This window comes from Protomyctophum bolini (assembly GCF_963924005.1).
Source record: "Protomyctophum bolini genome assembly, chromosome: 17".
Taxonomy (NCBI): domain Eukaryota; kingdom Metazoa; phylum Chordata; class Actinopteri; order Myctophiformes; family Myctophidae; genus Protomyctophum; species Protomyctophum bolini.
In genome coordinates, this window is record NC_137878.1 from 24286390 (window position 1) to 24301822 (window position 15433).

The 15433-nt window shown below is 44.9% G+C and overlaps 1 protein-coding gene across 1 annotated transcript; it reads right to left on the minus strand.

Annotated features, from left to right (window-relative positions):
• Window positions 1–2313: 2313 nt before the first annotated feature.
• gmpr (guanosine monophosphate reductase) lies at window positions 2314–15047 on the minus strand. Its single transcript, XM_080786761.1, has 9 exons — window positions 14625–15047; window positions 10212–10331; window positions 9584–9667; window positions 9274–9447; window positions 8197–8278; window positions 7717–7823; window positions 7147–7189; window positions 6034–6193; window positions 2314–4484 (listed from the first exon to the last, which is right to left on the minus strand). The coding sequence occupies exons 1-9, from the start codon at window positions 14709–14711 to the stop codon at window positions 4304–4306; spliced, it is 1038 nt and encodes a 345-aa protein (XP_080642887.1). The 5' UTR covers window positions 14712–15047; the 3' UTR covers window positions 2314–4303.
• Between the last annotated feature and the right edge of the window lie 386 nt (window positions 15048–15433).

Sequence of the window (15433 nt, forward strand, 5' to 3'; positions counted from 1 at the left end):
TGTTGCACATCACACACACACACACCCACACACACACACACACACACACACACACACACACACACACACACACACACACACACACTGTATAGCCTACATTGCATGATATGACAAGCTAGACTATAGTGTTCCCAGAGAAGGACAACAGTACCTTGAATTGTCCGCCTGTCCGGAGATTGTTTTAAAAAGCAAACTTGGAAAGATGAAACATGGTTTTGGTGAAGTCGCTTATTTATATGCCCTTGACCAAAGCCAGGATGCTCACTTAAACATCACCGGCACAGGGAAAATGCATTCATTCACGAATCGTCAAGAAATCAATTTTGAAAAATTGCACACGCATGGGGCATAATAATGGTGGCTGATGACGCAAGAGCGCAACTGCATACCACATAAATAAGGTTGTTGTGTTTCGTATACAGCTGAGTTGGACCCGAGGCTGCATGTCATCTCTCTCTTTCTCCTCCCCCTTCTCCCCTCATAGGAAAGCAAACATCTCCCAAACATCCCAAATAAGACAAAAGACATATTAGGCTCCTGTTCCTCAGGCAGGACTACTCTTCATATTAGGCTCCTGTTCCTCAGGCAGGACTGCTCTTCTCTGCTGTTTCTCAGGCAGGACTGCTCTTTTCTGCTGTTTCTTAGGCAGGACTGCTCTTCTCTGCTGTTTCTCAGGCAGGACTGCTCTTCTCTGCTGTTTCTCAGGCAGGACTGCTCTTTTCTGCTGTTTCTCAGGCAGGACTGCTCTTCTCTGCTGTTTCTCAGGCAGGACTGCTCTTCTCTACACTTCCTCAGGCAGGATTGCTCTTCTCTGCTGTTTCTCAGGCAGGACTGCTCTTCATATTAGGCTCCTGTTTCTCAGGCAGGACTGCTCTTCTCTCCTGTTGTGGCCTACTTAGCGACACATGTCCCGGTAGCAATATCAGAATTCAAACGTTAATACGGTAGCAGCGAAACATTTATCAACAGAGTGGAAGACAATTCAACCAACGATGAATATGGAAAAGAAAGTTAAAGTTAAAGAATCGCAGATTATGTTCCTATATAGTGTTATCATTGCAGTAAACAATTGGCAATGTTTATTTTTCACTATCTTCATTCCATATACTAGACCTGTACGTGCCCGTCGGCCACCGGCCTACTTGAGAACCTAATATTACAACCAGTTTTATATCTGCCTGTGTCGCTTTTGTGCCCAAACTGTATGTGGAGATCTGTGTGTCTGCCTGTGCCTGAAGAGTGCAAACTGACTGTGAAAAGGTTAAGTAATCAATTGGCAGGTGTGGGGTTGCCATGGCAATCAATTGGCTGAGGCAGAGGCTGGACATTGCACAGGTGAGGGGATTATTAGGCCCACTGGCAGAGCCTGAGCAGAGCCTTTGGTGGTGGTTCTGGAGGACCGTGGGTCCGACCGACTCCATACCGACTGCACTCCCTGCGGTGGTGTGGAACACTCCCTGCGGTGGTGTGGAACACTCCCTGCGGTGGTGTGGAACGCGTTCCACTCCCTGCGGTGGTGTGGAACACTCCCTGCGGTGGTGTGGAACGCGTTCCACTCCCTGCGGTGGTGTGGAACGCGTTCCACTCCCTGCGGTGGTGTGGAACACTCCCTGCGGTGGTGTGGAACGCGTTCCACTCCCTGCGGTGGTGTGGAACGCGTTCCACTCCCTGCGGTGGTGTGGAACGCGTTCCACTCCCTGCGGTGGTGTGGAACGCGTTCCACTCCCTGCGGTGGTGTGGAACACTCCCTGCGGTGGTGTGGAACACTCCCTGCGGTGGTGTGGAACGCGTTCCACTCCCTGCGGTGGTGTGGAACGCGTTCCACTCCCTGCGGTGGTGTGGAACGCGTTCCACTCCCTGCGGTGGTGTGGAACGCGTTCCACTCCCTGCGGTGGTGTGGAACACTCCCTGCGGTGGTGTGGAACACTCCCTGCGGTGGTGTGGAACACTCCCTGCGGTGGTGTGGAACACTCCCTGCGGTGGTGTGGAACACTCCCTGCGGTGGTGTGGAACGCGTTCCACTCCCTGCGGTGGTGTGGAACGCGTTCCACTCCCTGCGGTGGTGTGGAACGCGTTCCACTCCCTGCGGTGGTGTGGAACGCGTTCCACTCCCTGCGGTGGTGTGGAACACTCCCTGCGGTGGTGTGGAACGCGTTCCACTCCCTGCGGTGGTGTGGAACGCGTTCCACTCCCTGCGGTGGTGTGGAACGCGTTTGTAACATTTTAAGTCGGTGGGGCAAACGGTTCTTACGAGTTACGTGCATTACAATCGTACACACACACACACGCAGACACACACAGAGACGTGGCGCATTTATAGTAGGATTTCACTGTGATTGTTTATTATTGTTCCATTGTTTTACATTCATGTTATCCCTGAAGGTCTTCGCTTGCGACACAGTGAGTGACTCCTCGCAGCAGTGAAAGCTGACATTTCTTGAGGTGGGCTTGATTTCATTTCAGGCACAGTGGAATCAATGAATTAGGATCCAGAATGATTGTTTTGCATGCAGGGCACCACCGCTATACGTCCGATGGGTGGAAGACATCGGTCCTACAGTTCTTTTCAATGGATGAAACCATCCAGCAAGCATGCACTCACACAGATGCACAAAGACGTTATTCTCTGGCTTATACCAAGGATGGAAATATTTTTGCTTGTCAAATATTATGTTGGTGCTTGGCATTAGGAATATTAGTTCTGATCGGTTTAGTTCTGATCATGTCATTTTGAAACATGCTCATGGCTTGAAATGGAGCAGAGCGTACATTTTCGACAAATGAGACAAGACAACAAAAACATGGCGCGGTGACGAGAACAATAGATCTACTCCTGGCTTTGAAGCCGAAGCTACTTGAAACAAGCCGCATGTCAAATTAAGAAACATTCACTGACTTATTGACGGGGAAAATCATCCTACATGCTGTTTATTCCAACAATGTTTTCCCTAGAGAAGTTTAAGGCCCATGGAAAGCATCTCTGGGAGTTTGCATATTTAATGCACAACTTATAATTTATTATTCTATGTTACAGATTTTGTTTTTGTGTCCTTTTTATTATTATTGATCTGAGCAGAAATACGTATTCCCTCCCACTGAGTGTGTTTACATGCATTCAGATAATAGCTGAGATCCTGATTCTCTTATTCTTGCAGTTTACTTTTTTTTTTTTTTTTAGCAAAATTCCATAAACACAAACTCAAATATTTCACAGCTATCTCATAACTGGGATGAGAAAAGCTTACAAGAGTCAATTAAAAACTGAAATACCACTGATATTACTGATATATGTCCTATATGTGAACACACTCGTCAACCTGCTGTGAGACAAAGCTTTATGCATTGCTCTGATGTTTGTGGGACAGTGGTTTAACCACCGGTGTCCCCCAGGGGTCTATACTAGGCCCCTTCCTTTTCCCCCTCTATACTCCAAATGTCTTCGCTGCAACATATCCCATCTACAATCTCACAACACGATGCAGCACGACACATCGTGAGCTTGTAAATGTTCTCCCCCAGAACATTAAGGCCTATATATACTTTGTCATACAATGAATAACAGAAATAACCAAACAAGCTCACAACATGATGCAATGTGACACACTGTGTGGTTGTAGATCTGCTAGTTTAGCAACAAAAAAAATCAGACCTGTCTGAAGTGAGTGGTACTGTACTGTACTGTACTGTACTGTACTGTACTGTACTGTACTGTACTGTACTGTACTGTACAAGCCCTCCTCCCTGGCCTGTGTGTGTCTGTGTGTGTGTGTGTGTTAGGCTGTGCAACAGTGACACTTGATGGTGAACAAACGCTACAACGCTTTTTTCGTGCTTGGACAGACAGACAGACCCAGGGACCCAGTCAGGGACCCAGGGACACACAGAGCTGTATATAGGAGTGGTTGCACACCACTCAAAAGTGTTTACCAATATTAACAGGCTTAAAGTGTTTAAAGTAAACAGCTTTTTGATGGCAGATGTCGTGAGAAAAACGGCTTCATTGTGTCATCATTTAGAGAGACAGGTGCATGACATGAGCCATTAAGTGTGTGTGTGTGTGTGTGTGTGTGTGTGTGTGTGTGTGTGTGTGTGTGTGTGTGTGTGTGTGTGTGTGTGTGCGTGCGTGTGCGTGCATGTGCGTGCGTGCATGCAAGCACACGTGCATATGTATGTGTTCCTTTGTCTCCATGTATAATCACACCAGTAGGCTAAACATTGCACATGTGAGCTGTACTGTTAGCAGTACATACTGATAACGGACATGTATTGTGTCGTGTGACGTGCATGTACAGTACAGTGTACACTAGGAGAACATGTTGCTGGACTGCTGCGTGACGCGTATGAAGGTGGTCCGGCGGCTGAGTTCTTTGAGCTTTGCGGCGCCCACGTAGGTACAGGTGGAGCGCAGACCTCCCAGGACGTCCAGGATGGTGTTCTCTACATCCCCCCTGTAGGGCACCGTTACTGTCCTCCCCTCTGACGCCCTGAGAGAGAGAGAGATAGTATTATAGGCGAGGAGATGACTAATTTAAACACTTTTTCAACCTGTCACAAAGTTGGTAACTTAGTTTCAGATGACACAAAATAGGCAAACATAATATTATGTCAAAAAAATCTGACCTGTGTGAAGTGAGGGGCGCTAACATATTAAAGTCTAACTCAAGTCTAACATTAAATTCTCTTCATTGTTAATGGCATTTAATGTTTGTATGTTAGGGACAAGATGACGTAAATTTTCCCTTCATTTGTCAATGGCGTTTTTAAAACAAACATTGAACTAAAAACAAACATTAAACCTGTATATAGGAGGGCCTCTCAAAAATAGCACATTTACAAGCTCTCAACATGTTGAAACATGCAACTATATTTTCTGAGAAGTGATTTGGTATTGATGTCAAGTTTATAGGCTTTAAGACTTTAACACAGACATTCTGAACGGGAACCCATTTCGGTGTTAGCATCATGTTATGCTTTAGCTATTGAAAAATAGCAGATCTACAAGCTCATAGCGCGCCACCGAGTGGCGCGCTACGAGCTTTTAGGTCTGCTATTTTAGATTTTTTTTAAAAATCTGATCTCAGGTCAGAATGGGTTAATCAGACCAGTGTGTGTCCAGTGGAAACCTCGTATGAATCTGATCTCAGGTCAGAATGGGCTTTAAGTCGTTAAACACTTGGCATTCCATATATTATATGCATACCAGGATTGGATATAATGTGCAGCGGCATCAACGTGGGTGGGATGCTTGTGAAGTTAAATATATCATCAGTCTCTCCTCAGTCCTCACCTGCACTGTTGATTTCGTCGACTAAAACTAAGACGAAAAATGTTCGTCGACTACCTTTTTTCACTGGCGAAAACTAAATGTAAACTAAGCTATGATGACTACGACTAAATATATTGACAAATTTGTCAACAAATAAAAACTAGACTAAAATGTTAGGAAGAGACTAGTGGACAAGAGATCCAGTATAAGTCATTTTACACTTGGTTGCATGCTGAAAATAGCCGATCTAGAAGCCCACAACGGCTTGTAGATGGGTTATTTTCAGTGTAAAAAAGTCATTACGACAGCATCAAGGCCCGGCAAAATAGATTTTAGTCGACTAAATCAACTGTAGATTTAGTCGATCAAAAACGTATGATATTTAGTCATCACTAAAACTAGACTAACACTAAGACATTCAAGGTGACTAAAATGTCACTGAAACTAAATGAAAAGACGACGATATTGAAGAGACTATGGGCTATATCTTGTTTATCCCTTTCCTTTATCCCTAAACTAATTTGCCATTTTTTTACTATTTTATAAAACATTTTAAAATAGTTCAAATAGCTGATCTACAAGCTCACAATGGCTCAATGTAGATTGGCTATAGTTAAAAATTGACTATTTTAAAAGGTTTTTTTAAATAGTAAAAAATGGCTAAATTAGTTTAGGGATATAAGGGATAAGGGTGGCGCAAGATGGAGCACTATATGACTGAAACTAAAATCAAAATTTGCTGCCAAAAACAACACTATGGTCCTCACCTGTACTCTGCCACTCCTCCTACGTATTTCTTCATGGCGGTGTCAGAGCTCATCCCATAGAAGAGTTTGAACTTCTTGCCGTCCTTCTCGATGACCTGCCCGGTGCACTGGTCGTGGCCCGCCAGCATGCCTCCCATCATCACAAAGTCAGCTCCCGCTCCTGAGGAGAGAGAGAGGTGGTGATTGTTACAAATTATACAACAGGTCGTTTCGAGGAAGCAATCTGATTGGTTGAAACAGCCTTCTAGCCGTGGTTCAAACGAGCACCACTACACACCAAAACACACATCAAAACAAATAATTCAGCTGCTCTGTGTTCCCAGAGCAGCTGAATTAGGCTAACTAGTTTCTTGGGACATTTGTGGTCGTAGTGACTACATCTGTCATTAAAAAAATACGTTTTTCAGCGATTTTCTTAGTTTTAAGGGTAATTGTTGTATAATTGCAATATTACACTCGAGGGTGTGGTTTAACATGCTTATTGCCACTTCAGCAGAACTCGACTACGTCTCGTTCCTGACCGCATCACTGTCGTGGCAATAATCACGTTAAACCACACCCTCTCGTGTAATATTGGACACATCTCTGTTGAGATGTGTCCAACTACTGTGTAACCAGTGTTGTTTTATCGACTAAAAGGTAGTCGACGAAAAATGTTCGTCGACTACCTTTTTCCACTAAATGGAAACTATTCTATGATGACTAAAACTAAGACTAAATGTATTGACAATTTCGTCAACAAATAAAAATTAGACTAAAATCTTAGGAAGGGACTAGTGGACAAGAGATTCAGTATACTTTACGTCATTTTACACTTGGTTGCATGCTGAAAATTGCTGCGACGCGTTGTGAACTTGTAGATCGGCTATTTTCAGCAAGTGTAAAAACAGTCATTACGACGGCATCAAGGCCCACCAAAATACATTTTAGTCGACTAAATCACCTGTAGATTTAGTCGACTAAAATCTTACTCTATTTAGTCGACTAAAACTAGACTAAAACTAAAACATTCCAGGTGACTACAATGTGACTAAAACTAATTGAAAACTATTGACTAAAACTAAAATCCAAAAACAACACTGTGTGTAACATAACAGTACAGTGTACACTTACCAAAGGCCTTGGCTACGTCACCTGGACAACTGCAGCCGCCATCCTGAATGGAGGAAAGGTCAAATAAAGGTCAAATAACTAAGACAGCGCTTCTGAGCCTTTGGAGAGAAGTCCTTGGACACCCTCTTCAGGTCAAGAAGTGCTACTACCACGTAACAGTGACACATCCTCCCTATTGCATTTGACTGATTCAAGTTAAAATAATAATAATGGATGGAGGCCTCCATATTTCTGTCGTCATTCAGGCAACACAAATTTATGTGGGTAGACAAAAATATTAATACTTTTTGTATTAAAACATTAAGAGCTGTATTTTGCGTGTCTTAAGTACCAGGTCTTATTCCCTAACTTGAGTAAACTAAAGACCTGGAGGCGTGATCAATGCTCTTTGCCCACTCAGAATAGCAAAATGGCATTGATCACGCCTCCAGGTCTTTAGTTTACTCAAGTTAGGGAATAAGACCTGGTACTTAATACAGCCCTAAGTGTGTTAATGTTATGTCAAACAACAAACCAAAATACTTGAAGGTTCTGTCCAAATAAATAAGCATACACATATTGGAGACTTACAGAGATGATGTGACCTTTAAGTCCGTGTGCGGAGTCGGCACACTCTATGACGGCACTCAGCTGAGGGTAGCCCACCCCGGTCTTGATGCGTGTCGTACAGACAGACCCTGGAACGCACAGAACACTCCATATAACATCATGGATAAGAAGAAGAACCTTACATCCAGTGTTGTTTTCGTCGACTAAAAGACGAAAAATTTTCGTCGACTATATCTTTTTTCACTGACAAAAACTAAATGGAAACTAAATTAAAACTAAGCTATGATGACTAAAACTAAACTAAATATAGTGACAATTTCGTCAACAGATAGAAACTAGACTAAAATGTTAGGCAGGGACTATAGTGGACAAGAGATCCAGTATAAGTCAAGAGGGCACTTTTGGACTTGTAGATCTGCAATTTTCGCTATTTTTGCCCTCTTAACAGGATTTCAGCCCCTGCCCCAAAACACTCTCTGCACGTTCCTGCCGCCAACCCACCTGGTCCGATGCCCACTTTGATGATGTCAGCCCCGGAGAGAATGAGTTCCTCTACCATCTCCCCGGTCACAACGTTTCCAGCCTGCCAGGCAGAGAGTAGAGTATAGACTATCAGCATCAGTACATTTCACTTGACCATTAAGTGTCCTATAAATTGCAATAATCCAACACATAATAACACAATCAGCCGTCATATTCACACTGTTTGAGGCAGCTGTCATCCATCCATCCATCCACCCACCCACCCACCCATCCATCCCTCCATCCATCCATCCATCCATCCATCCATCCATCCATCCTGCCATTACGACGGCATCAAGGCGCGCCAAAACACATTTTAGTCGACTAAATCAACCGTAGATTTAGTCGACTTAAAATCTCATAACATTTAGTGGACTAAAACAGTAAATCATTCCATGTGACTAAACTGTGACTATAAAACTAAATTCAAACTATTCAAAGTTTGCTGCCAGAAACAACACTGCCATCCATTCATGAATGCTATTGTGTGTAAACGTCTCTCACCATGACGGTATGCTCTGGGATGTGTGTGTAAATGTGTTTGACTCACCATGACGCTATGCTCTGGGATGTGTGTGTAAATGTGTCTGACTCACCATGACGCTATGCTCTGGGATGTGTGTGTAAATGTGTTTGACTCACCATGACGCTATGCTCTGGGATGTGTGTGTAAATGTGTTTGACTCACCATGACGCTATGCTCTGGGATGTGTGTGTAAATGTGTTTGACTCACCATGACGCTACTGTATACGTTGGGATGTGTGTGTAAATTTGTCTGACTCACCATGACGTTATGCTCTGGGATGTGTGTGTAAATGTGTCTGACTCACCATGACGCTATGCTCTGGGATGTGTGTGTAAATGTATCTGACTCACCATGACGCTATGCTCTGGGATGTGTGTGTAAATGTGTCTGACTCACCATGACGCTATGCGTTGGGATGTGTGTGTAAATGTATCTGACTCACCATGACGCTATGCGTTGGGATGTGTGTGTAAATGTGTCTGACTTACCATGACGCTATGCTCTGTGATGTGTGTGTAAATCGTCTCACCATGATGGTATGCTTTGGGTACTTTTCTCTGACGGTCTTGACAAACTCCACAAAGTACTCAGAGTATCCGTTGGCCACGTCCAGACAGATGTACCTGAGGGCAGGGATGGCGTCCAGGACGGCACACAACCTCTCCAGGTCTGCCACACCGCTGCCGGAGCTCACCGCTATGTTCTGCAAGAAGACACACATACAGTATGTAGGCTATACCGCTTCATTTAGGAATGAATTATTTCATTTAATATTGACTAATTCATGAACATCGTTGTCCTACAAAACGTATATAAGTCAAATGTTGCACTTCTCTTACGTCTAGGCATTCTGGATGATCGGCAGCAAAGCTTTTCCACTCATCCAAAGAGTAGTGCTTGTGTATGGCTGTGAACAGTGTGTGCTGGAGAGAAGGGGGCGGGGGGGGGTGGTGGGAGGAAATAAGAATTAGTAGGCCTATATACGGATTATTGATAATTCTCAGAAATGTACTAAATCCATCCATCCATCTTCAACCGCTTATCCGTAGTTGGAAGTAACGCGGGGGCAACAGCTCCACCAGAGAGCTCCAGACTTCCCTCTCCAGAGCAACATTAGTGACTTCCTCCTGGGGGATCCCGAGACGTTCCAAGGCCAGTGGGTCGATGTGTTTCCTCCAACTGCGCCTCGGTCTGCCCCGGGGTTTCCTCCCAGTGGGACGTGCATCGAGGACCTCCCTAGGGAGACGCCCAAGAGGCATCCTAACCAGATGCCCGGACCACCTAAGCTCTAAGGGAGATGCCAGCCAGTGCCACCCGTCGAAGAAAACTATTAGCAACCTTATTCTTTCGGTCATAACCCACACTTCATGACCATAGGTGAGAGTAGGAACGAAGATGTATAAATGTACTACAGTATATTGTTATTCGGCACACAGTGTTCTGTGTTCAGTATGGTATCGGTCTTACTTTGCTGAGGACCTGTGCCATCTCAAAGGTTCCCGTGGTGTCCATGTTGGCAGCGATGATGGGGATGCCCGTGTACGTCTGTTTGGAGTTACGGAATGTGAACGTCCTTTGCAGATCCACCTGTGGGAGAGACAGACAGAACACGTTCACTAATAATCAACACTATACAGAAAGAAGTGAGCTGTAAAAAGTGTGTGTGTGTGTGTGTGTGTGTGTGTGTGTGTGTGTGTGTGTGTGTGTGTGTGTGTGTGTGTGTGTGTGTGTGTGTGTGTGTGTGTGTGTGTGTGTGTGTGTGTGTGTGTGTGTGTGTGTGTGTGTGTGTGTGTGTGTGTGTGTGTGTGTGTGTGTGTGTGTGTGTGTGGAGGGGACACCTGTCTTGTGTCTGACACCTGTCTTGTGTCTGAACACAGCTTTGATGGATGTGTTCTGCCCCCCTCCCCCCATCAAAAAAATGTTTTGGTCAAACATTGGAAATGCATTGGAGTAGCCATTAAACACAGATAAGACAGAAGACAGGTGTCTTGAATGTGTGAACGCTGCCCAGTGAGGGCATATGTCGACCCTGCCCCGCTCCCCTCCCCTCCGCCCCACACCCTCCTGGTGCTGCGGCCATCTTGGATCCTAAACACAATGTAAACAATGGGAGCAGGGTGGGGCCGAGAAAGGTCCTGCCTCGCGTCACCACCAGGCTTTCAAGCGCAGTAGAGTGCAGCACAATGAGCACATCATCAGACTGTTTATAGTTTGTCATTCACTTTTAAAGTTTTACGGTAAGTCGTTTAAAGAATCAGATTGTATATAATCATTGTATATTGTGTATATAAATAACGTTGTTGTAAGTGGAAGTATATCTGAAGTGACTGAGGTCTGGTATACGTCTCGTAAATGTGAATCACATGAATGACACTGCATTTTTGGACCACAGCTCACGTTTTTGACTCGCCAGGCAGTCACAGACTTGAATTGGTCTTGTAATCTCATTAGGAAGGCTGCTGTGCTCATCATGGCCAAAGGCTGCTGAAGGAATTATTTCCCATGCAGTTCTGACAGGCGCGTGTATTACAGTAAGTTGTGTAACTTGTTGTGTGCTGGTGAGATGACAGACCGTAAAATGTAAATATATGGTACTGTAGACACTAGACAGCAGGCGGTTCGTTGTCACCGTACCCAATACCCATACTCATCAGCGCCTCCAATTATAATTACCCTTGAGCAAGGCACTGAGGGCTCCATTTTCGTCACCGCTAAACCCCTTATCGCTAAACTTCTTTGCCTTTTTTTTTCCAATTTACTATTTTGCAAAACATTTTTGAATAGTTAAAATGGCCAGTCTACAAGTTCATGTGTCAATGTATATTGGCTAGTTGAAATATTCAAAAATGTTTTTCAAAATAAAATAAAAAAAGGCAAAGAAGTTTAGGGATGAGGGGTTTAGCGGTGACGAAAATAGAGCCCCTAGCTCTGGTCCATAGCTCTGTGCAGCTCTGTGCAACCCAGATTCGGCACAAACAAGGGACTAAATTAATTTCACTCCTATGCCCCCAAAATGTGGAACGCCCTAACAACGGTCATTAAGACATGCAAACCCCTTGACTACTTCAAAACCACTCTCAAAGGTCCACTCACAGTCGTTGTATGTATTGAGTTGTGCTTGAACTGTTAATAAATAGGCACAGGCACATACACTCTGTGCATGTACCTGGGAGGAAAGAAGGACAGATGGAACAAGTGAGGGAGGAGTGTAAAGGCCTGTGATTTCATATGTTGGTGCAGACCATCAATAAGGTTTCTGCTCTGTGCAGTATGCTGACTTAGCAGGACTTCAGCATTATCAGCTTACAGTAAATCAGAGGCCTTGTTTCTGACTTGCAAAGTGTTGTATGACTATGAAGTGGGATACATATCTATCTGTCTGTCTCTATAAGCATTGACACAGATATATGTATTAAAGTTATATTTGATCTCCAATAGATTATTTATTGGTGGTGCAGTAAGGAAACGATCGAGGAGGGTGAGGGAGGACATGTGGGTTAATGATGGACCTGATGGTGCCTTTTCCTCTAGGGCTAGGTGAACAGTCAGCTGAAGACTTCTGAATAATGCAACGTCATGTTCTGCGTGTAGAAGAGGGTGACGCCAAGTGAACCTGAGCTGTAGGTATATGTACTGTACTTAATGAAGATGGTCGTGTATCTGAAAATCACTTTGTGGAGTGGATTCCATCTCCTGTTAAGTGAATGTTCCTCTAGTCTAGTCTAAATGACCTTGCAGATAACAGAAAAGCTTGATTCCCGTTTATACTTTGTACTACAATAGTGTGGCTATGTTCAGTAGGCTACATGCAGCTTCCTCCTGATACAGGGGATAATAATTAAGTAACAAAGCCAGCAGAGGGCGTCATTGGAATTCACAACAAAGTGATTGTATTTGACTACAGCTCCCTGTGTTAAAGAGTTGGACTGAAAACAGACTCCGGAAGTAATTTAAGTGACTCTAAATAATTAGTTTAGGATGCATGGGTTTAATTGTCAGCTTTTTGAGAACATTTCACATGCATCAAATCTTGTGAGCCAACACTAAGTCTAGGAATAACTGAATTACGGTAAATGTAAATTTGAAATGGGATAGAAATGTAGTCAGACTGGACCTATATGAATGAATGAACGGAAAGATGGTCCCGTATTACATTGCTTTCCCTGTAGTAGCCTTATAGGAGCAGAATAAGTTGATTAGATGGCACACTGCGTGCGCACAATAACAATAAGTGTGTACATGTAATCATTTGTCATCTTTGTTATGGTAAATTGAGTGTGTGTTTGTGTTTATCAGTCAGCCAGATAATCCCGACAGCCTCGCAGTGCACGGAAGGAATGTGCCCTCGGTGATTGTGGATAGACGTCACACAGTCCTATTTTTAAACAGGCGTATTCTGAGACACCTCCTGTTTGTGTCTCATATTGCCCTCGCCCGCCCCCCACCAACACCCCGTCCCCCACAGTCCCCCCCCCCCTGCCCACCCCCCACAGTCCCCCACAGTCCCCCCACACACACGCAGGGCCACCTTGCCAGTATCATCGTTACCAGTATCATTGTCCTCTGCTGCTATCAGCTCCTGCAATGTCAACACTGTGGTAAGGTAAGAAACTGGGTCAGGAGAAGGATTGAGGACACCTATAAGTAACAAGTCCACACAGAGCCCAAAATTAAAGAGAATGACTTAACTTGACCTGTTTATGAACAAAATTAAATAACATTAATTTGACCATGACCCAACCCAATCATACAGACAGCCCCAAAATGCTTTTGGGGGTGCATGTAATGTTGGTTAGACATACTAACTAGTCCGACAACACCGCCGCTCCCAACGTGCGTGGCAGGTTCAAACTCACCCGTGGCTCCCAACATGAGTGGCAGGTTAAAACTAACCCGTGACTTGTGAGGTTAGGTTTAGGGTTTGGTTTTGGGTATACTTCATTGTAACATCCATCCTGACTTTATATTTGGGCTTTAGTGGCTTACTATTGTGTGGTGTGGAGAAAATAGTCGATCTACAAGCTCACGTTGCGTCATGTTGAGATTGTAGACCTGCGGTTTACTATATCTTTTACAAATCATTGAAGGATTTAGCCTATAATGACATGGCCAAAATAGGGGTGCTGGTTTTAACCCATTTAGACTGGGCTCCCCCAGAGGTCTATAGGCCTCCTGCCTGTCCCTCTCTACACCAAATAAACATATTGGCCGAAAGCAGCCGATCTACAAGCTTGCCTTTCAGCAAGTTGTGAGCTCAGTTCGCCCCAGGCCAGAATAGTGATGCTAGGTTTCATTTGGTTCATCTGTACAAATAGACCCTTTCGGGTCAGGCTCAGTAACCTTGATCTATTGTAAGCTTTAACAAGGTCATGCCACAGTTTGTGGCAGGCTACACGGAGCGTGTTCGTGTACAAATATACAGTACAGGCAAAGCATGTACTGTACCACCTGTGGACACACAGATTCAAAATGGGGAGGAATTACATTGAGCGTATTCGCTCCATGGGCTGTCCTTGGGAGAAGGAGTTATAGGCCATGCGACTGTGACTTGTGGTTAAGGGACTGTCACTGTCACTGTCACTTAATCCTATACAAATCTGGTCATAGATATGGGTGCATCACACTGGGTTACGCAAGAGTGCCCCCTGACCCGTACAATCCTTCTGTACCCCCCCATCCATACATATAGACAGTCAGCTCCGTCACCCAACGGTAGAGACAAAATGTACCTGTAAACATTAAAATACATAGCTTGCATGTGCCAAAAGTATTCCGTCCAACCAACATTCCGGGCCGAACACTACAGTCAGTGTGTTTACACGCTCAATGTCAATCGAGTGATGATGTAATAATAATCCATTACAGATGACAGACACCTACCTCTGAGCGGCTCTTAAGGCTGCTCCTTTTGGGTCTGAAGAGGACATCTTTGAAGTCCAACTTGAGGTCTGAGTCCACCCGTGGCATTTTGGATCTCCGGTGTGGTAGAAACCAGGAGGAGAAGGAGGAGGAAGATGACGATAGTGATGAGGTTGATGAACGGGCAGAAGAAGAGGAGGCTGCTCTCTTGAGGAAGGAGGCTGCAGCCGCTGCGGTGGTCGCCGATCGAAAGCCCCAGCCACCAAACCCGAACCTCCAGGCGGCCAGCGTATTTATAGCAGAGGGGGGCCTAGCCCAGCCCCAGCCCACATGGCTTAATTTGGGCCTGACTGAGTGGGAGCCCACCACTCATTCATCTCCCCCTTCCTTCCCTCTCTTCTCTCCCTCCTCCGCGGTCTCTCTCTCTCTCTCTCTCTCTCCCTCCCTCTCTTACTCTGCCTTCTCCTTCAACAGAGTGGCAGCAGCAGCAGGCTGCAGAGTCACTGACTGTCCCAACAGCTGAGAGCACACACACGCGCACGCACGCACCACACACACACACACACACACACACACACACACGTGCGAGCGCGCACATGCTGAAACACTGCAGTGGGGCCGTGTACTGCAGTGCTACAGGGCACACCTTCTGTCCAGTTGGGGCATTGCGCTCTATGATACAGAAAGAGGGGAGAGATACAAAAATAGGGAAATAAATAGGGAGAAATAGGGAGCTATCTCTTGATTTATTGATTGAATACTTTAGTAGTCTAGCTAAAAGGATAACAATGTATTCATCAACATAGCATACAAAAATGTATCATCAAACA

What these genes read in the sequence shown, in the direction of transcription:
- gmpr (XM_080786761.1), bottom strand. Translation starts at nt 14,711, where the DNA reads ATGCCACGGGTGGACTCAGACCTCAAGTTGGACTTCAAAGATGTCCTC. An exon ending in TGGCACAGGTCCTCAGCAAA is followed by an intron (nt 9,668 to 10,211) that starts GTAAGACCGATA and finishes CCTTCTCTCCAG; the next exon opens with CACACACTGTTCACAGCCAT. An exon ending in GGAGGAGTGGCAGAGTACAG is followed by an intron (nt 4,485 to 6,033) that starts GTGAGGACCATA and finishes TCTCTCTCTCAG; the next exon opens with GGCGTCAGAGGGGAGGACAG.